At 34.6% G+C, this 21,137-nt stretch overlaps 1 protein-coding gene across 1 annotated transcript; it reads right to left on the bottom strand.

Annotated features, from left to right (window-relative positions):
• Window positions 1-120: 120 nt before the first annotated feature.
• On the bottom strand, window positions 121-17,160 carry LOC104598929 (U3 ribonucleoprotein (Utp) family protein). The gene is made up of 11 exons (XM_010261226.3): window positions 16,610-17,160; window positions 6,765-6,930; window positions 6,240-6,673; window positions 5,554-5,775; window positions 3,352-3,672; window positions 2,781-3,134; window positions 2,613-2,693; window positions 2,455-2,538; window positions 1,969-2,340; window positions 965-1,096; window positions 121-569 (listed from the first exon to the last, which is right to left on the bottom strand). Exons 1-11 carry the CDS (start codon window positions 16,985-16,987, stop codon window positions 405-407), a joined length of 2,709 nt encoding a protein of 902 aa, XP_010259528.1. The 5' UTR covers window positions 16,988-17,160; the 3' UTR covers window positions 121-404.
• Between the last annotated feature and the right edge of the window lie 3,977 nt (window positions 17,161-21,137).

A 21,137-nucleotide genomic window follows, 5' to 3' on the forward strand; every position in this document is an offset into this window, starting at 1 on the left:
ATACTTTGAACCTTGTTGGCTTCTTCGTACTTTGTGTATAAAACAGTTCATAACAAACACAAACTCACAAAGTTCTACTTTTCATACTTTCATCCTAACATTCAAGCACACAGAAGAGTATCAAGAATCTTCATGTACTCATTATCAAGACAATGGAAAGAAATAATGATTTATTAGCAGATGAATTTTATAATTTTGACTACTGATGATTTTTTTCTCCTCCCTCCATTTCCCCAACCATCACCTTCATTTCTTAAACGTATTTCATAGATTATACAGATGAGATTCATATGGTTGGCTTTTTTTCTTAAGGTCATCTCTCTCTTCTCTCTTCCTCTTTATAAAAAGATGTGATATCACAAACAAAAACCCAAGGGCAACAAAATCTCACACTAGAATCAATATTAGTTAACTTTCTTCTCTATTTTCTTGTTAATGGTTTTGCCCCCGGAACCTTTATTCTTTGTCCTCTGTTTGCGCCCACTGTGCTTTTGCTCCTCCACTTTATCGTAAGGGTTTACCTCCTCAAACTTGATTGGTTTTATGATGATACCAGATTTCTTCACCACCTGAATCAAAGTCAATCACCGTGAGAAACGATTAAAAAACATCCACCCTAAAAATCTCGTGATTAAAAGGTCATTATATCAGATTAGCATTCCTCTTCGCTGGTTCCAATTGGTTTCTCTGTTACCAACTGATCTGATGGTGGCTCAATTGGTGGGATTTCTGGATGTTTGTAACAGAGAATCGGGATCAAATCCCACTGCCACCAAGGTTGGGGGATTAAGGGTATGGGGATGGACTACCCCGTTGTGTAGCCCTAAGATTACGAGTACCAAAAAAGGGTCAAGTCTGGTGGCTCTATCTTTCAATGTCTCAAAGTATGGTCAAGAAAGGAAAAGGAAAACTAAGCTCCATGAAAAACTAGTTGTTCCTGCTTTCCAATTGTCATTTCACTTACCTCTGGCCGGTTAAGTGCACCAACTGATGTTGCCGGATTGAACTCAGGTCCAATAGGCATCCTGATACTCTGTTCGAAAACTTCTTTGGACGTATATGGGTACGGCAATGTCTTGGTATGCAACTTCGCCGCCTGCCATAGCACAAGAGTTTAATAACCCTTCACACTAGTAAACTATAATACAAGGAGAAAAGAATTAATAGCAGGAAAACAAGTCATTTTGGGTTAAATAAGTTGGTTTTCACTAGGGAAATCTTAGGGTCGGGATGCTTTGTTCTCCTGGTCATGTAGGGTTCACAAAACAAATAATATGCCTGTCGGACAAGCACTAATTCTACTTTGTCAGTAGAATTAATTCTGGCTTCATAAAAAAAAGTAGAATTAATTCTAGACATTTCACCAATTTTCTGCTGAACCAGTCCGGTTCAGAGCTTTAGTTCATTTTCCATATACAGAGTCTCTTTTCTGGGAAGAAAGCATGCAATGGGCTCTCCTGTATGCAAAAACTCTGTACACACTGCAAGCATGAGCGCATCCAACTGCACATTGAGAACATCTCCCTATGAATTTAAAATACATGGAAGATATTCCCAATATGTGGCTAGATGCCGCATGCACAGAATTTTGCTTGTAGGAGATCCGGGCTCAACAAGCATAACGCCACAAACTCTTCATACCCGACAGTACCACCAATTATATAAGATATAAAAGGCCATTACCCGATGTTGGCCCCACCAATCAGGGGTGGACTGGATATGGTCGCACAAAGTGACAACTGCTCAGACTCAAGCCCACATCCTCATGCTTGACAGCCCGATCTTACCAATTTATAGAAGATAAAAAAAAATATTCAAGTCTTATTTAAAAAATATTAAAAAAAAGACTGCTCAGATTAAAAAAAGCAGCAGCTGAAGGGGAGCAGTATGATCAGAACAAGTCTTCAACTTAGAGGAAGAAAGGAGTTTCAAGAATGCTTTCTAAACCCTCAAAATAATAGCGCTTACCTTCTTGTCAATCTTCTCAGAGATGATTACATGTTTAAGGTGAGCATCTTTCCTCCTCTTAAGGGCATCCCCTCTCTTCTTTTTTGCATTTTCATGCTCCTCCAGCATCCAAGAAGGCAAACCTTTCTTCTGCTGGATATGAGTCCACTGACCCCATCCTGGAAGTAAAACTGGTTTTTCAGGTTCAGGAACCTCCTCATTCAGAATTTCCAATTTATCTTTCTCAAACTCCTCCTCAACATCATCGCCAGCAAAGGCACGGTGTATAAGGTCTGCCTGAGATGGAAGTTCGTAGCTTGGCTTTGTGGCAGAAGACAGAATCCCATCTACCATCTCTTCTCCACTCTCTGTGTCAGTATCCCTGTCAACTTCCTAAAAATATAAAAAAAGATACAGAGATCAGATAGGCCTAAAAGAAGAATAGGTTAGAAAGGCAGTCACAAATCACAAAAGAGAAGCGAACTAATAGGCAGAAGAGTATCAGACCTCTACATTCTGAAAACGCAAAGAAGGGGCTACTGCACTTGGGGGCTTCCTGCCATTGCCATTCACCTCTTTTTCCCTTTTCATCTGCTCATTATTTAACAATGTTAAGAATAACAATATGTGACTTGCCTACAAGAGATGACGAGGACAAAACCAACCTTTTTAGAGGAATCTGGAGCAAAAATAGAAACTTCATATGTTGTCTTTGGTCCAGGATCTCTTACAATATCATCAAAACTCTACAATACAAAAAGTATAATACAAAAATTACACATCCGTCAGAGAAAGATAAACCAAAGACAGAAATCACTCAGAAACCTTTTTACCTTAAACACATTATCAGGATCAAGACCAGACTCTTGACGAAGTACATCACAATCGATATGAGCATCATTATGCAAAGCTCTAACTTTGTCATGCTCCACATCAACATTTTCTTTCGGCTCCAAGTCATCTTCACTATCACTGTTATTGACAATATTATCCGATTTCTTTTTATTAGTTGATTCTTGAGAATTCTTCTTAGCCATCCCAAATACTCGTCTACCACATGAAGTATCTACTTTAGGACTTGACAGCTCATCTGTGTCCTCAAGCTGCTTCAATGATGAATCATACTCTTGAAGAACAAGCTTAGCCTCCTCATAAGCTGCCTCCTTTCTCTTTTTTAGTCCACGGACCTAGGCATGATCAAATCGAGCAAAGTGAATAAGACATAAACATACCAACAGAAACAGATTGACAATCTGACAGCTAAAAATCCAAGTCTACAAATAGTTATATCCAGGACAGATCCAACCCTAGCCAAAGGAAACCAGAATATGAGAGGAAGACAGAAATATGAATTAACATGATGCAAAATTCAGATAAACAGCTGAAACTAGGGTGCATACTCACCATGAATGGCAAGGAAAGAACACCTGATTGAGGCATTTCATCCTCCTCTTCTATAACTTTAAGTGTCTTCTCTTTTGCCTTTGTTAGCAACTTGGATGCCTCATCCTGCTCTGTGCCAGGCATATCGTCTTCATCGTCATCTTCATCCTCATCACTGCTACTACTATCTTTCATTGAGTTCATCTTCCTCGTCAGAAGTGTATGTTGATGAAGCTGTTCGGAAATGGCAGCTCGAGTTCCTTCATCTTGGGCATTAAGACCACGTTTTAAGATACGTTTTGCCCACTTGGAGCTGTTTTTATGCTTCAATCTCATACGTTCCTGAATCAATGTAAAGATATGGGAAACACAAATGCACTAATTTGTTATAAATATTGGAAAAAATCCAAAAATGGAGAACTTGGAAAAATATAAAACCATAAGAAAGGAAGTTAAAAAGAAAGCAAGTTAATTAAAGGCATACAGCGAGTTCTATCATAAACTAAGCACCAACTAAAGAGGGAGAAAAAGGAATTTATAAACTAGCAAAAATGAGGAAAGGCAAAGTTTTAAATCATGTTAGGTGTATTAAAGGGGAAGATCAAAAAGTTTTGGTAAAAGCAGAGAAAATCAAGGAAAGATGAAAAACTAGTTTGAAGAACTATTAAATGAACAACACATAGAGGGCACTAGCAGCAGAGAGATTACTAACGTGTACCTGTGTAAAATTAAAATTGTTGAAGTGAAAGAGACGCTAAATAAGATGAAGGAATGTGTTAGGACCAAATCGAATTCCAATAGAGGTGTGGAAAGGTATGAGAGAGGTAGACTTATTATGGCTAATTAAGCTATTTAATTAAATAATGAAAAAAAGAAGATGCCAAATGAATGAAGAGACGTATGGTGCCCATATTTAAGAACAAAGTATGAAACTTTTGGAGAGAATAATTGAGTGAATGTGACATAATGAAACAAGTATATTGGAGAACCAATTTGGGTTTATGCCAAGGAGATCAACCATGGAAGCTATCTTTATCTTGAAATGATTGATAGAAAAGTTTAGAGAGAAGAAGAGAGATCTCCATATGGTGTTCATTGATCTAGAGAAAGCATATGATAGAGTGCCCAAAGATAATATGGCAGGTCCTAGAAAAGAAAGGAGTCCCTAATATAGATCTAATTAAGGATACACATGAGGGTGCAGTAACCAATGATAGAACACCTATGAGAGACATAAAATAATTGACTAAGGTTCAACAGTTATCCCTTATTTATTTGCATTGATCATAAATGAATTGACTAAAAATATTCAGGAGGAGGTCCATGGTGCATATTGTTTGTTGATGGCATTGTTTTAATTGATGAAACTAATGAAAAATTAATGCAAAATTAAGCCTATGGACAAACTACCCTAGAAACAAATGATTTTAAAATAAGTACGACTAAAACTGCAAATACGATATGTAATTTTAATTATAATAGGAGCACAAATGAGGATACACTTACGATTGGAGATCAAGAGATAATGAAATATAACATTTTTTGGTACATTGGTTCAATAATTTATAACAAGGGAGAGATTGAGGATGATGTTGCCCATGGAATTAGAGCGTGATGAGCAAAATGGAGGGGTGCATTTGGAGTCTTAGAAAGAAGGGAAAATTTTATAAAACAGTAGTAAGGCTAGCTATGTTGCATGGAGCAGAATGTTGGACAGTCAACAAACTACATGTCCTAAAAAAAAGCATTGTAGAAATGAATATGTTGAGATGGATGAGTGGAAAAACTAGGAAGGATAGGGTCAAAATTGAAGTCGTTTGAAAGAACCTAGGAATAGCTCCAATAGGTGATAAAATGAGAGAACGAAGACTAAAATGGTTGGCCATGTAAATAGAAGATCACCAACAGCACTTGTAAGAAGAATTGATCTATTGCAAGTTGAAGGGGTTAGAAAGGCTAGGGGTAGACCAAAAAGGAAATGTATTGAAGTAGTTAGAAATGATTTAAGTGGCCATAATTTAACAATGGATATGACATTAAACAGACCAGAATGGCAAACCAAGACTCATGTTTCCAACCCCATATAGTTCGGATAAGGCTTGGATGATAAGATAAAAAATAAATAAATAAATTTATCAATGGACAATTTGCACTTCTAGTATGGAGTATGAAGCACCAACAGAAAGTTTAAAATGGGAAGCATAAAATGAGGTTAGCAATCACCTCAGCCCTCTTGAATTCTTGCTTCATTGCATATTCTTTAGCAGCTTCAGGATCCATTTGTCTTTCAGTAGATGCTGCTTTCATTTTGTCCTTCTTCAACAAGCGATGGTACGTCTTGGACTTGATCTTTTTTATGTGTTTTGCCTTCATTTCATGACGAAAAAGAAGGCTACGCATTTTTGCCAGACGATTTTGCCTATCTTTCACATCTTCAATGGAAATCTGCCAAATATTGGCAACCAAAAACAGTAAAAATCATAAGGTACTAAATAATGAAAAAATAAATAAACCCCTTCATTCAATAGAGGTCCAAAATAAAACAAAACTAAAAATTTAGTGGAATGGTTTGATTGCATGTAAATGGCTAGTTGAAAACAAATGATTTCCTAGCTAAAAAATGAGTAGCCCATAGCAGTTATTGGAAAATGGAATTCCTTCTGATTTCCCTCAAGTCCGGATGATGATTTGTTGTATTGAATATAAGCTTCCTACAAAATCATTTGTTTTCCTTTACATGCAACCAAATGTAGCTTATTAGATCATCAGTTACTTGAGCATTTCTTTCCAACTTTTCTCAAAATAGAGAAGGTACTGCAGAATATCCATCTGAAAACTGCAAGGCAAAAACACACCAAATGCTCTAGTTCCGAGGCTCACAAAACAATAAAATTTTAGGATCTACATACCTTGTTGAGTTCAAGAAGCCTTGAACCATCCTGGTTATGTGCTTCCACCACCTGTGCATCACGCATTACTGAAGCAATTTTCTTCTCAAAATCGGTCCTCGGTTCAAACTCAGAAGCAATTGCCCCTACAGTGGAGAATCCCAAATTTACATCCTCATCAAAATATATAGTAGGTGCCTCCCTGTTCCTTTTGACTAATGGCTCCCACTTAGTAATCTCCTTCTTTGATTGTTCATAAGCTGCTTTCCTGTCTAACTTCTCCCGATCTACCTTTGGAAGGGGAGCCTGAAGAGGCATGGACTTTTTCTCTAATTGCTGCACTCTCTTCCGGAGCTTGCTATAGCCAGGCTTCCCATGGAGAGGTTCCAAAAGATCCTGAATACTAATGTGACCATCACCATCAAAGACAGCCCTGCTAGGGTCTGCCTCCAGTTCTGAAAAAAATGATTTGTAAGAAACACATCTACATTTTCGTCAAAAGAAAATTTGTCATGTTGGTGCAGTTTTTGTGGAATTCCTTTTTACCTTCAACAGCCTTGCCTTGCATACCAATGATAGCTTGCACCATCCTTGAGTGTCTATCATCATTTTCTTTTTCTTCCTCATCTTCTACTTGGTTTGAACCATCCCCTCTGTCATTCCTCTTAACATTATCATCATCATCATCATCCTCTGAAGATAAATCCTCATCCTACATGAGTCAAAATATATGTGAACAAGTGAGCGCAACACAATAATTAATTGACAAAGACAGTTGCTATATATATATATGGGGAGATATATAGATAAATAAATATCAATTTTATCTTTTAATTCCATTCAGATTAAAAGGAAAATAATGTATATTTAATTCATTGCGAAAGAGTTTTAATAAAACTAGTTTCACTTTAAGTTAATATCATACCAGAGGAATGTTTTTATAGGGCTGCAAAATGGTATCTGTTTCTCTAAAGCCTAATTCACGTCAAATGTTATTAAGGCGATCCAAAATCCATTTATATTTGAACATTTAATTTATACTTATAGTCTTATATCTGCATAAAATTATTATTTATCTATCAGTGTAGTAAAACCTGGCCCATAGATTGACCTGCTTCTCTCCAGGTAAGCCGGTTATTCAACCACATGGGTCAATGATGTCACTGTCACAAAAATTCCATAAAAATTTTAAAAATAGAAAAAACAATAACCCATTGGATGGGTTAGATGGATCAAGGGTTCAACCATCCAGGTTGACAGTTTGTTGACCGAGTCAACTTTCTTTTGTAAATAGTTGCTTAGAGGTTGACCTGAAACAAGATTGTTGCCTTTCACTGGTCCAACTGGCTGGGTCAGTGGTGGTTTGAAAATAGTGGTATCTTTTAGTAAAGTTGGTTTGAATGTTCTACACTTGCTAAAGAATTGTAGGTTCATCTCATGAAAGTTACTTTCTAGTCATTTAACACATGATTAGTGTTTTAAAAGCGCAAGGCGCAAACAAGGCGTAGGGGTCAATTTGCCCCCAAGGCGCAAGGTGAGGTGTGTGCCTTTTTTAAGCAAGGCACAAAAATAAAAAAAAAAAGTCAGAAAAATAAAAAAATGACAAAAAAAACATAATATTAATAAAAAAATAAAAACTTAAGTTTTAAAATAGATGTTTTAAAAAACCTATTATCTAAAATTAAAATACATAAACATAACATGTAAACCATATTCAAATGAGAATTTAAAAATAAAATCAAACATATAAAACATTTTCAAGCATGTAAAACCCACAATCTCTTTTTTTCTCAATTACATTACTTCAAGTAGCTAATGTGATGCAAAACATATTACATTCTTGATTCTACGAGCTGCCTTTGTGCCATGCCCCTCGAGGCAAGCCCAAACAAGCCCATGTTAGGGTTTCAAATTCTTAGTTCGCACACAAAAAATATTGATTTTTTTTTAAATTTAATTGCTTTTTAAGAAGATCTTTTATTAGGATGAATGAATGAACAAAATTACCAAATAAGGGGTTCTTGGAGCTTCAGTGAGCGAGTGAACTAAGAATTTAAGACCCTAACATGGACTTTTTGGGCTAACTTTGAGGGGCGCGGCATGGGGATCCGGGAGTGGAGCCCCCAGCCCAGCCGCTAGCTTAAAAAAAAAAGGCAAAAAAGCGTCAAATTTTCAAAAGGCACATGCCTGGGCTGAGGCACAAGGCGCATCAGGCACACACCTAGGTGCACCAGGCATGCGCAAAAGGTTGTGCCTAGGACATGGGCAAGGCGCTTACCCTAAAATGCGCCTCACCTGTGTGCCTAGGCACGCCTTTTAAATCACTGCTCATGATATACTATATCAAACTCATTTTTAATTTATTTTTGTTAATAATATATAATTATATAATTTATCAATGGTATTTAATATTTGAATATAATCTAGGTCTGACTTAAATCTAATGAATATATTTGTGTTTGGAAAAGCATCAAGATTTGTGCTTTTAAAGCCTAAAAGCACAAAACCCAATTTAGGCTCTGTGCTTTGGGGCTTAAAAGTGTTGTACTTTTGTGTCTTTCTTGAGCAAAGGTAAAGTATAATTGTATTGATGTAAAAGGTCCTTTGTACAATGAGAAGCTGTACACACCAAAACAGAAGGACCTCAAAAAAAAGGGTCATCCTCAAAAAATTACAATCAGAAGTAACCTCTTTAAATTCAGTATATATAGACAACCAACTTCTAACACAACCTAAAGCCAAATTGATAACTTCAGCTTCAGTAGAGGTTTTAAGATCAAAGACCCTTGTGTCTTCAAAGTGATTCTTATCAAACAATCAAAACACTTTTTGGATGAACCTTGTGTAGCCTTAGATTTCATTTGAATATTAACAAATTTAAATTTAGGTATTTCCAATTCTACCCGATCCATTGGCAGCTTAGCGGTTATGTCCACCCCAAAAGTTTCACACATGACCACTTTACCCGTTGGTTTGACAAACTCTGAAAATTAGCTTTAGCATTCAGACCATCTTTTAATGCTCTTTAAATTGATAAAAGCACTCAAATGCCCTCATTTTCCTGAACTTGTTACACAAACAGAACATGTAACCAGAAATACATGGAGCCCTTCAGGGTCTACAAACACCTCAACTGCCATGCTCCCACATGAGCAATTGCAGTGAAGGACAGAGTGTGTTAATCCTGTCTCCTTAGTATTCAGTGAAATGACAGTGAGTGTGTGTGTGGGTGATAATTAAATTAGAATATAAAGTTGCACAACTCTACATTCATTAATCATGAAAACTCAAAAATAAAGTGTATATTCTGTATTAGTTTTATAAAAAGAAAAAGAAAAAAGGATAAAGCCATGTCCAATAACAGGGGAGATAAGCACTTATTTGGGGGTGCTTATTGAATAAAACCATGTCCAACAACATGGGCTTATTTCCTGGAATAAGCATTTATTTGGCCTTTTTCCCAAATGAACATAAGTGCATATTGGTGTGGTCCCAGTCAAAAATAAGTTCCTAAAAACAAGCACTCCCAAACAGGAGCTTAGATACCATTCCACCTCTACTTGGAAATCTTCTTACAAAAGCAACTATTAATGCAACTATAAAGATGAGAAAAATCAAGTTCTAAATAAAAGTACCAACAACATCCCATTTGGTTTCAATTTTTCTATTGAAGGCCTATGGATCTGAGTGCCTCACAATTCCAGACTAATGGGATTAATGTGTGCACATTTGGGTGCAAGGGGATTCATAGACAAATGGTTGGATATGGATTCCTATTTTAACATATGAATTCAGGCAGTTCAAGATGCTGTCAAGACAAAATGCAAATTCAAGTAAGATGGGTTAGGAGGTTGGCTAATGGGTTGGTGGATGGACTAGCTAAGTGAGGAGTAAATAAACATCATTTGTTTTGGGCTCAATGTTAAGGGAGGGTGGGATTTTTTGTTGTAGAGGGTTTATGCCTAACAACTTCGTGTTGTTTCTCTTCCTTTTTAAGCTTTAATAAAATTCTTTGAGTTGCTGATAAAAAAAATCTTATTTTAACATAAAAAAACCACACATGTTACTGGCAGGGGTTAGGCATTGCAATTCAGCTGCTCCCAAGATTAATTACATAAGTATCAAGTCCTATTCCAGCCCATACACTTACAGAGGCCCTAAGGTAATGGCCTAGACCTAGTCCAATAGCCTACAAATATCATATTAACAGATTAGCTGCAGCCCTATGAAACATTCTGTCTAGAGGACAGGCTAGACAAATGACTCCTGTGTGGCTGAAACTTAAATGACTATGAATCTGAAACATAGGAGTTCTGGTGGCATCCCAGAATTAAAGAAGACCAAACGGCAGAAATCATGGTGACATGTTCTTTTATTTTGGATTGGGTTCTGGTGTTTTAGGAGTTCAAAAATATGGACAAAATTGATACTTGAAATTAATGGAATGACATGGTGAGGGCATTAAATTTATACTTCTGTTACATTTTTTTTGAGGATAGTGATTCTAGAGAGTGTGGGTTGGGTTACAATGTAACTTTTGTACCATATGATGCATGCATTTGGTTGAACTTGAGATTAATCCATTATCCATGTTTGAGGAGTGGATCTCTTCGGCCTTCTTTTTGTGTTTTATTTTTCCTTTTTAATAATAACTACCCTTTACCTATCAAAGAAAAACAAAGTCACCCCACCATGGAAATTCAATGACCTAAACGAGTGCAAAACAACTGAAGAAATTCAACCTATCCGAATTATTAAGTTTACTATTTACAATATAGGAATAGTAAAAATCAGGCTTCCTTCACAACAGCTGCAATCTTCAAATTGTAAGTTTCTTAATTTGTTTTCTCCTTTTTCTTTGATCTGTAAAGGAAAGTTTTATTAATGTTACTTAAGTCATGAATATTACATACAGAAGAATTCAAACAAACCAATTACAACTCTGCCCAGAAAAGTTGCTGCTTATAAAGCCCTTGCTTTGCTAAGGAATTTTCCATCCCATATGCAGTCATCCTCACTCATTTAAATACAATACCCATTTCCTTAGCTAGGCAGTTGATTCCCCTTAAGATATGCATGTACCCCCATACACCTGGAGAGTTGTCATTCATCCAAGAAACGACTAGTTTTGAATCCCCTTTGACATCCACCAGTTGCAGCCACATTTGCTTTGCTAGTATAGCCCTTGTAATAGTGCCAGAAGTTCAGATTTCGGAAATCCTCGTAGCCAACTGGGACTGAATACAATGTTACCATCTTTCCTAGAGAGTCACTGAATACAATGCTACCACCTTTCTCCTATTAGTTAGCTAGTTAAATCCTTTGTGCTTCAGGATATCATTTCTCAAATGTTATCTTAAAACCTAGGTAGGTATATATTCAGTTAAGTTTGATTTTAACATGAGAGCCAACTTAAATGATAATATTTATGTATTGCAAGTTAAGCTATTTGTTTTTGGTTTTGCTACTTGTTTAGCTGAAGTTATAGAAACTCTTTTGGTACTTGATTAGGAAATAAAGCCAAAATTATACAACCCAGGTCAGGTCTAGTTAAGAGAGTATTCCCAACCAAGGTTCAAAATTTCAATACGTATCGTATCGGCGGCTTCCTGATATGCCCCTACAGGGCGTGTTTCAGGGTCTAAAAAAAGGACGCGAGCCACAATACAGTCTGATATGCCCTAACCGGCGTATCGGACTGTATCAAAATGTTAAACCTTGTTCCCAACAACAACAGGTACTGACTTCTGGACTTGGGGAAAGGATAGTTATGAATAGGTCACACTGTAAGAAAGAACTAGGTGCATATTGAAGAACAAGAGGTCTTCTGTTGATGTGTTCAGGAATTGGGATTTGGGGGCTCTCCCACCTCAGCTCATGTGCTATATCTTCAAAGGAATTCCATGGAGATTTTGCTCATGACCTTAGAACACATCTGTTAGAGATCCCATCCCTGGTAATCCAATAAAGTTCACCCATCCCTTAGATCACTGCAAAGGGCAAGCAAGGATTAGTATCAGTATCGGGCAACGTATCAGACAACTCGGACATGGATACAGATACGCTTTGGAAACGCATGGATATGGACAAAAAACATGAAAATGCATGGATACACTAAGAAAATACATACAAATTCCATAAATACAATAATATCATTAAATTTAAGATCAAAATAATCACAAATAGTAATATAAATACATAGGAAATGTATACTTTAGTGATATATATGAAGAAATATGTTATAATTAATAATATCAGGATGCATAGATATCATATAATCCATACTACTTTAAAAAGTATGAATAGCCCCTAAAAATTTCTGGAATTTTACTTGGACAAATATTGCCCCTTTGTTGAGGACAAATTTGATATTTTGTTGATTGTTTTAATTAAATGAATTGTAACTAAAATTTCATGAAGTGTTTAGCTGGATGTATTTATCTATCTTTTAATTAAAAATGAATTATAACTGGAATTTCATGAAGTGTTTAGCTAGATGTATCTCTCACTCTCTCTCTTAATTAATATTGAACAAAATCATTGTTATTTGATCATCTTTAAAAGTAGGTTCAATTGTCACTATTTAATGATTTTAAAATGTGGATTTGGAGTGTGGTTCCACGATTTTGATTATGGTTTTTGGGTTAGCTTTTCCATTGGTTTATAAGTAGTTTCTTTTCAATCTCAAGATGCTTGAGAGTGTCTCATCCAAAATATCCATTTCAAAAAGTCAATTTTTTTTTCCAAAAAAAAATCAAAGGGTTTAAAAATTGATTTCTAGGATTATGAGCATCTAATCAACAAACAATGAAAAATACATGGGTGCCCCAATTATTCAAGGCATAATTGATAAGAAGGCTTTGAACATCACAAATAAAATTAAGAAGAAAATTTAGGGTTGGAAATTGAAAATTGTTTTTAAAGATGAAAGAGTGATCCTTATCAAATAATTTTTGAATGTAGTTCTTCTATTTACAAGGCGCCAACTAGCCAGTCAATAAGGTCTCTTGGATCAAATCCCACCTGCACCTAGGTTGGGGGTTATAGGTTTGGGGAATTGGACACCCCTGATATGTAGCCCCATGGAGCAAAAAAGAAAAATAAATAAAATGTAATTCATCTATTTCAAATGAATATATCCCCAAAAAATTTGATAAAATTCAAAGTCAATTATTTTATGGCCTAAGAGAAAGCAAGGGAGCAATTGTAAGACAAGTTAGAAAAGGCTTTACAAATTAATGACTTTTATTTTTGGGAAAATCACTAAAAAGCCCTAGAGTTTCTAGAAAATCTATAAGAAGTATTTTTTTCCTTTGTGTCAATGCTTTTGTATTTGAATTTGAGGACAAATCAAGTGTTTGGTTGATTATTAAAAATGAGATCAAAATAGAACAAATTGAGTCCTCCATTGTTAATTTCTTGTTGAATTATATAAGAGGATAAAAATGGAATTCTATTATGCTTCTTAAATAACTACACAACATGTCTGTTTTTTTTATAACGCACAATGTATCTAAATTGGCATCTATAAATTACAAAACTTAATGAGTTGTGATTGAAATTGCATGGAGTATTTAGCTGGACACATTTAATTACTCTAGACACTTGGATCTACATGTTGATTTGTAGATGAATTACAAATTACTTAGAATCTATAAGAAGTGGCAATAGATCTTTAAAGGCTTTCGTACTTTTTTCTTGACTTAAAATACCCCTCTCTCTCTATTATGAAGATATAAATTGTAAATTGAATACTATTTTTCATTTCATTCTATTCTCTCTCATTAAGTCTCATATTTAAGGTTAATTTCTATTATCTCTCATAAAATCATATGTTTAATTATATTTTTTGTTTCTCGTCATAAAATTTCACTAATTAAATTTGCGAATAACAATTTTAATAGTATAAAAACTTATGTATTCAAAATCAACTTGGAAACAAAACCGATTTTTAAGTATGATAAATAAAAAAAATACAAAATTCAAAACTTCCTTAGCAATGAAACCACTATCATGTTTGTTAAATGATGGAAATGGAATAAAAAAATTATGAAAAAAAACAGAAAATTAATGTCTATTCCATCACCCTAATAAACAAATCGAATGATTAGCTAAGTCACCATGTTGTTGGTCAAGTTAATGCTTTTTTTACAAATAAGCAATTTGGTAGAAAATGAACCTAAAATCCTGGTCAATTAACCATTCAATTTGTCTAATCAGTCTTTAGGCAAGTAATGGTTCAATTAACACAATAAATTGAAAATATAGATATAAGCTATAGAGTAAGAAGATTTGATACAAGTCTTTAAGTTGAAAGGCAATAAATCACCAATATATATATATATATATATATATATATATATAATTATTGTTGTTGTTATCATTTAAAATTGTCACATGCACATTTACTAGTTTTATTTATAATGTCCAAGGCACTAAACATATGCACCTATTATATTTTAATTATTATAAAAATTATTTTTATTTTACTTTTTAAAATTTTTAACATTACCAAAAAGTCAACTAAATATTAAATTCTCCAATACAAATTAAAATATTAATTAATAATTTATAAAAATATAATCTAAACTTAAAGTATATCAAATTTGTTAAAATTTATAATATACATATCATATAAAAATTCATAATTTTTAGTTACTAAAATAATTATTCCTTTATTAGTATTTTATTTATATAATTTTTCTAATATGAAAAATATTTTTTTTGAAATAGATGTAGATGAATGGATTTGATAAATTCAATTTAATGTTATATTCTTAAATATTTTATAAAAAATATTTATCTTTTTTTATAAATAATAAATATGTTGTTATTACTTACTAATATAAATTAAAGTATTAATTAATAATTTATAAAAATATATAAAAAATTTTAATATGCATATCATTTGCAAATTTATAAATTTTATGTATTAAAATTATTACTCTATTCTTAATATTTTATTTGTATAATTTTCTTGATATTAAAAATCAACTTTTTATATAATCATGGATTTGATAGATTATTTATTGTATTAGTTTATAAGATACTATTTTTGAATAATATTCTTTTGAAATCTTAGTTTTTTTTTGTATTCGTTTTGAAATTTTAGTTAGACTTGTTAAATATAAACATGTACTTTTTTGTTGAAATCGCATGTAGAGACAAAAGTTAATAAATTTTATTTTATTTTATTATTTATTATCACAAGGATAAACGTGGTTTAGTGGCTTAGAATTGCATTTAAGGTGCAAGGCTTTGGGCGCGCTTTGGTGATCTGAGTTCAAATCACCACACCTACACTTTTTTATAGAGAAACACTACGTATTGATGTGTAGAGGCCTGTGTCGGTGTGTATCGGCCGATATGCATCTGTATCGCTACGATACATACGACTCACGGGATACGCTTTTGTTTGTAGCGTATCCCATACTGCCATAGGCCGATACCGATACGATACGCCCCCCGTATTGGGTGTATCGTGTCGGTATGTAAATCCTTGAGGGCAAGTAACAGTTTGGTGAACTTTCTCACTAACCCAAGCTGGCCAAGATAGGTGGGGTTTCCTCAAGTAGGATGGCAGTGTGTTTTGGGCTTTCAGGAAACATATGAAAATGCAGACCTCACCATAGCAAATATACTTTGCCTTCCCGTGGGTAATCGAATTGATAAGCAATACTGCATCCTTTCCTAGGCTACCGAAGGTGAAATAGCAAGAAAAATGGATGAGCTAAAGCACTGAGGGTAAACAAAAAGAGACTATCTCACTTTCTCAATGAAATTAGAAAGACTCCAGCAGAAACATCTCTCTTACCTCTCCCTTCTTTACATCTATTATCATTCTAAGGCTAAGCTTGATGGATCTTTTATTAATTATAAAAGAACCTAAAATCAATTGGATCTTGCTTACACGAGACTATAATTTTTTTCTTGATAGATACTGAATGAGACTGGACATTTTGGAAGTGAATGACTTTTTGTTCATAATTTATTTTCTTCGTCGTTATTCATACTTTACCTCTTCAAAAAAAAAAAAAGTGTAACGCTTTTATGTTGAAAAGCATTATAGTCAGCTCATTGCCTATTTAGTTTCATCTCCTAAGCTTTAACTGACTTTGTTTGATTTAAGAAGACAGGATGGTATTCTGTCTTTTTATCTCCTATAAACTTGCATGTCATGTGAGTGGAGGAAATTAAAAAATCGAAGAAAATGCCACAGAAGAAATCGCATTTTACACTAATAAGGAAGAAAATCAGAGTAACTAACAAAACTCAGATCTCGGAATTGCAATCCAGGAAAAAAAAAACTTATCAGACGAACAACAAAATCGAGATGAAATTATGAAAATAATAAGGACTAGAGAGGAAGAAAGCACGAAAGCCCAACAGACCTCAAATTCTTCAGGAAGCTCGTACTCGAGGTTATCGACATGGTCAAATCGTCGGTTCTTCTTTGACTCCTCCTCCGGCATCCGCTCTTCGTACTCGTACACATCTTTAACCTGAACCTCAGCGTCTGAATCAATCTCTTCGTCACTTTCTCTGGGTTTAGGGTTTAAGAGATCGATAGCTTTACGAAGCGCATTAGGGAGACGAGGACCGGTCTTCCGACGATCGCCCTTGTGGTTGCTTTTCTTCTTTATAATATTCTTCTTCTTCTTATGGTTTTCTGTGGTTAGTATTCTGGAGAGTAGCTGTTTTCTCTTCTTCTCGCCTCTCCCTGTCTTCTTCTGGCTCTCTTCTCTCACCTTTCTCTTCTTCTCCGCCATTTGCAAATCGAGAGCGTGACTGTGGCTCGAAGACGGCAGGATGGTGAGCGAGTTTTTGCCGGTGAAAGTTTGCAATACCCTATCGGCCTATCCCACCAGTGCCCAGGCTACCGCCACCCATGTTTGGTTGCGGCAATAAGTTTTTTCCCCAATGGAGGAATGCATCGGCGCCCTAATTTGGCTATTCGACTCAGGTGTAAAACGGGCCGTGCCTCCCACTCTTGGCCTCTTGGGTTATTTTGGGGGTTGGCCCGGCACGGCCCACGGACCAGCCCATTCGGGCCGAGGGCCGAGCTTTGGGCCAGGCAAGGCTGTAGATCGAGTCAAAACTATTATGAGGAAAAACTTAAAATTTTAATTTTATATAAATTTTAATGTATACAATTACTTATATACATAATTAAATAAAATAGTATAATAAAATTGAAAATAATTATTTATTTTATTAAAATATTATATATTATATATTATTATAATTTATATAATATGATGGTATGTGATCTGAGAGCTCCTAGCTGGAAGGTTACTTGGAGGTTGGTCGCGTAGCGAACTGGTTCGAACTACAAGAAGAATGACTAAAGAACTCGGGGTGGCTAACATGGCGAGATCGCTCCGATTCTTAAGTTAGTAATATGGTCTTGGTTACGAGCTGAAAGCTTTAGTATAAGAGAGCTAGTAAGCAAGTAATCGTGCGTACCTTGTGCTAGGGGATTCAATGCCTTTATATAGTTGAACCACCGTAAGCTTGAAGGAGCCGCCCCGGGATCTTTGGAGCGAGTGGTAGGAGTCTGTTCCGTTTCGGAAGGTGGCCAATGTGCTAGTTGATAAGGCTTATCGCTTCCATCCGATTCGGGCGGGATGAGGATAGGTCCTACAGTTGCACGATATGATCCCGAAAGGCTTGGGGATAGCTGGCGATCTTTTAGAACCCACCATGCGGCTGCCGAGGTCCCCTAACTTTGGTCCTGTTCGAAGTGACTGAAGTGCCCGAGGTGGCTCGGTCTGTCGAGGTGGCAAGAAATGTTGAGTCACTACTTGGCTGGAAGGTCGCATCCACGTGTCTCCTATTCATTAGGTCGGGCCAAATCACCCCTCATCATAATATATTATATATTATTATATAATTATAATTTATATAATATATTATATTATTATATATATAAATATATATATAGGTCGTGTCATACCTGGCCCGCCGACCTAAAACCTCAAGCCTAGCACTGCCCATACAATCATGCCGTGTTGCCACACGGCCTGTGGACCATTGTGCCATATCGCAAGCGGCATTACTCGATTTACACCCCTTTTCGAGAGAAATATCAATCTAAATGACATGCAGGTTGCACGTGACTAACTTAAAACCCAATATCAATTATTATAGTTAAGAATCTCATTTTTTTTCCTTTAAGCTGTGTTTAATTTGATTTTGATAGTAAATATGAGAGAAGGTGAAAGTTTTATTAATTAGCAAGATTTGTAAAATGGACAAAATGTATGATTATGGAAAGACATGATACTTGAAAGGCTTTGACAAATCAAAATCACTCATGAATTTTTATAAAAACTCACCTGATTGGTTGTCACTTTTAAGATGTTAGTTGATTGGCTATAAGTTTCTCCGGTATCATATCTTTCCAACATCATACTAACCCTTATGAAATCATTTGAGAACTTTTCTTTCACTTTCTGATTCGCTCTTATTTTATATATATAAAGCCAAATGTAGCCGTATATGATCTTTACGTTGATGTATGGGATTTGATGTTGGAAAGACATAACATCTAAAAAGGCTTTAACCAATTCTGCCCCTTTAAATTTTCATATGATTTGTTAGCACTTTTATGATACTAGTTCATTGGTTTCAAGTTTTTTACAATATCATATGAATGAGGTTTATATTTTGTTTTTTTTACTAAAATACCCTTTGTTTTTTAAACTTGTTATCCCTTTATTATAAGGGCAAAAAACATAACTTGAACTACTACTTTTATTAAATTTATTGTATTTAAGGCACATTAAAAATATAAGTTTTGTAGACTTTTCTTGACTAAAATACCCCTATTTATGAATTTAGTCCGTCTGTAATTACGTGGATAAAAAATGAAATTTAAAATACTATTATTTTTTACTTCATTAAATTCTCTCTCATTAAGGCATTAACTCTTGTTCTATCTCCTTGGATACTTTGTTTGAAGTATTTTTGTTTCTTGCCAATAAATTCTATAAATTAAATATACATTCAATATTTTTAATAATGTAAAACATATGTTCAAACCCAACATGGAAAACAATTAAACAAACCACCATTTTGTTTGAAGTGGCAAGTAAATAGTTCAACCATCTCCTTAAAACGAGTTAATCAATGTTCATGTAGCTAAACAATATAAATTTAAAAATAAATATAAATATTACAAAAATTATAAAAACTTGTGAAGTTTTTAGGCACAAATCTAATGTTATATATTTATCATATCAAATAACAATAAGCATGCTAAATAAAAGTATTTTTATTCGATGGAAATGAAATACAATATTTAAAATTGACCCAAAAAGCGAAACCATTTTCCTATTTAAGTAGTGGGTCGATGGTTCAACCTTTTAGGTAAATGGATCAACCCATGATTTAATAAATAAATAATATTTAAAAAATAGAGACACAAAGTTATTAAAAACATAGTAATTTTGTGAGAAAAAACATTTGGGTGCATCTCTAATATTATGTATTCATCATATTAAACAAAAATAAGTGTGATAGATAAAAGTTATTGTTACAAATGCTATAAATAAAAATAAAAAGTAAATTAACACAAAAAATAAAACTATTTTTGCATCTAATTGATGATCAATGATCAATAGAGAGGCAAATTAGGTGGACTTAAACTCGAGTTGGAATTGGCCTATATCGTAATTTGATAGGTTAGCTTCAACTTTTAGTCATTGACTTAAGCCTGGGCCTAGGCTCAAAAGTTTTGGTTTTTAAAATTTGTAGGTTGGGCCCAAGCCTAGCCTTTAGGTAGCTAAAGTTAGGCACTTAGGCAATGACTATACACATACAATCGTAAATACATATATAGCACATATTTGCATATATACATGAGTATGCAATTACATATATATACATTTTATGTCAAAATTTTGCTATGGGGCTAATTGACACAAACAAGTCCAAGACTAACCTAAGTGCATCAAATTTCAATGCAATTTGGACCTAAGTTGGACAACTACTTGTTAGCACCCAATTTTTGCTCGGTCCTTCACCCTACCTCTTTGTATCCCCCTCTTAGACCCCAAAAACTTAGAAACACAACCATATTAACTTGAGACATTCCAAAACCTGAAAATCTCCTCCCTTGACACAATCCTTACGACAAACAAAAACCTTGATCAGACATCATCCCTATACTTGGAAAACTATGACTTAGTTATATATCAATTTTCATGATTAAATTGCAAACCACCATTCATTATGCCAACTTTATTCCTAACGTTCCCGATCCATGCGATATTCAAACTCCAACTCCCCAAAATCAAATCCAACATATCCATCACCTCCAGATCATTAGGAAACAATCAACTAATGAATCCCACCACAAATTTACGACAATCAACCGTAAAAACATCAAGATTCCATTTTGATGGGCCTGAATGATTACCAAATTTGACCTTATCTTTCTCATATCAGAACCATCCACTTGATCCCTCATCCTAATCCATGCTTAGTTACCAAATTGTAGATCAAAATTCCCTCGTTTGACCCTCCATCAAGCCTAAATCCTATTTTATCAAATCTCATTAATTAGAGCTTACCATCTATCATCCCAACTTCATATGACCAATCAAACTTTACCACAATGTTCGTACACCCAAAAAAACCCACCATGTCAAATTCCACAACCAAATACCACCATTTAATTGTTAAAAAAGTAAGATTCCATTTCGGACTTTCTCGTTGATTGAAAGACCATAATCTGAACTAAATTAGTCAATCTACACCTCTGATCAATGATCCATTGCTTCCATCATATTCAAAACATTCAATAGTGCCAACCCACCAAATTTCATCCCAAAATTCCTCCATTTGGCCCATTCATCAAACAAAGATTATATTTTAGCAAATCTCGTTGATTTGAACTTGTCAGCCATGGATCTC

This window comes from Nelumbo nucifera, chromosome 3, assembly GCF_055504915.1.
Source record: "Nelumbo nucifera cultivar China Antique chromosome 3, China Antique-T2T, whole genome shotgun sequence".
Lineage (NCBI taxonomy): Eukaryota > Viridiplantae > Streptophyta > Magnoliopsida > Proteales > Nelumbonaceae > Nelumbo > Nelumbo nucifera.

Bases quoted from the DNA above. Each gene is read 5' to 3' on its own strand.
- LOC104598929 (XM_010261226.3), bottom strand. From the start codon at position 16,987: ATGGCGGAGAAGAAGAGAAAGGTGAGAGAAGAGAGCCAGAAGAAGACA. The intron at 2,694-2,780 runs GTAAAAAGGTTT...TTTGTATTGTAG, and splicing joins ATCCTGATAATGTGTTTAAG to AGTTTTGATGATATTGTAAG. The intron at 570-964 runs GTAAGTGAAATG...ACTTTGATTCAG, and splicing joins GTGCACTTAACCGGCCAGAG to GTGGTGAAGAAATCTGGTAT.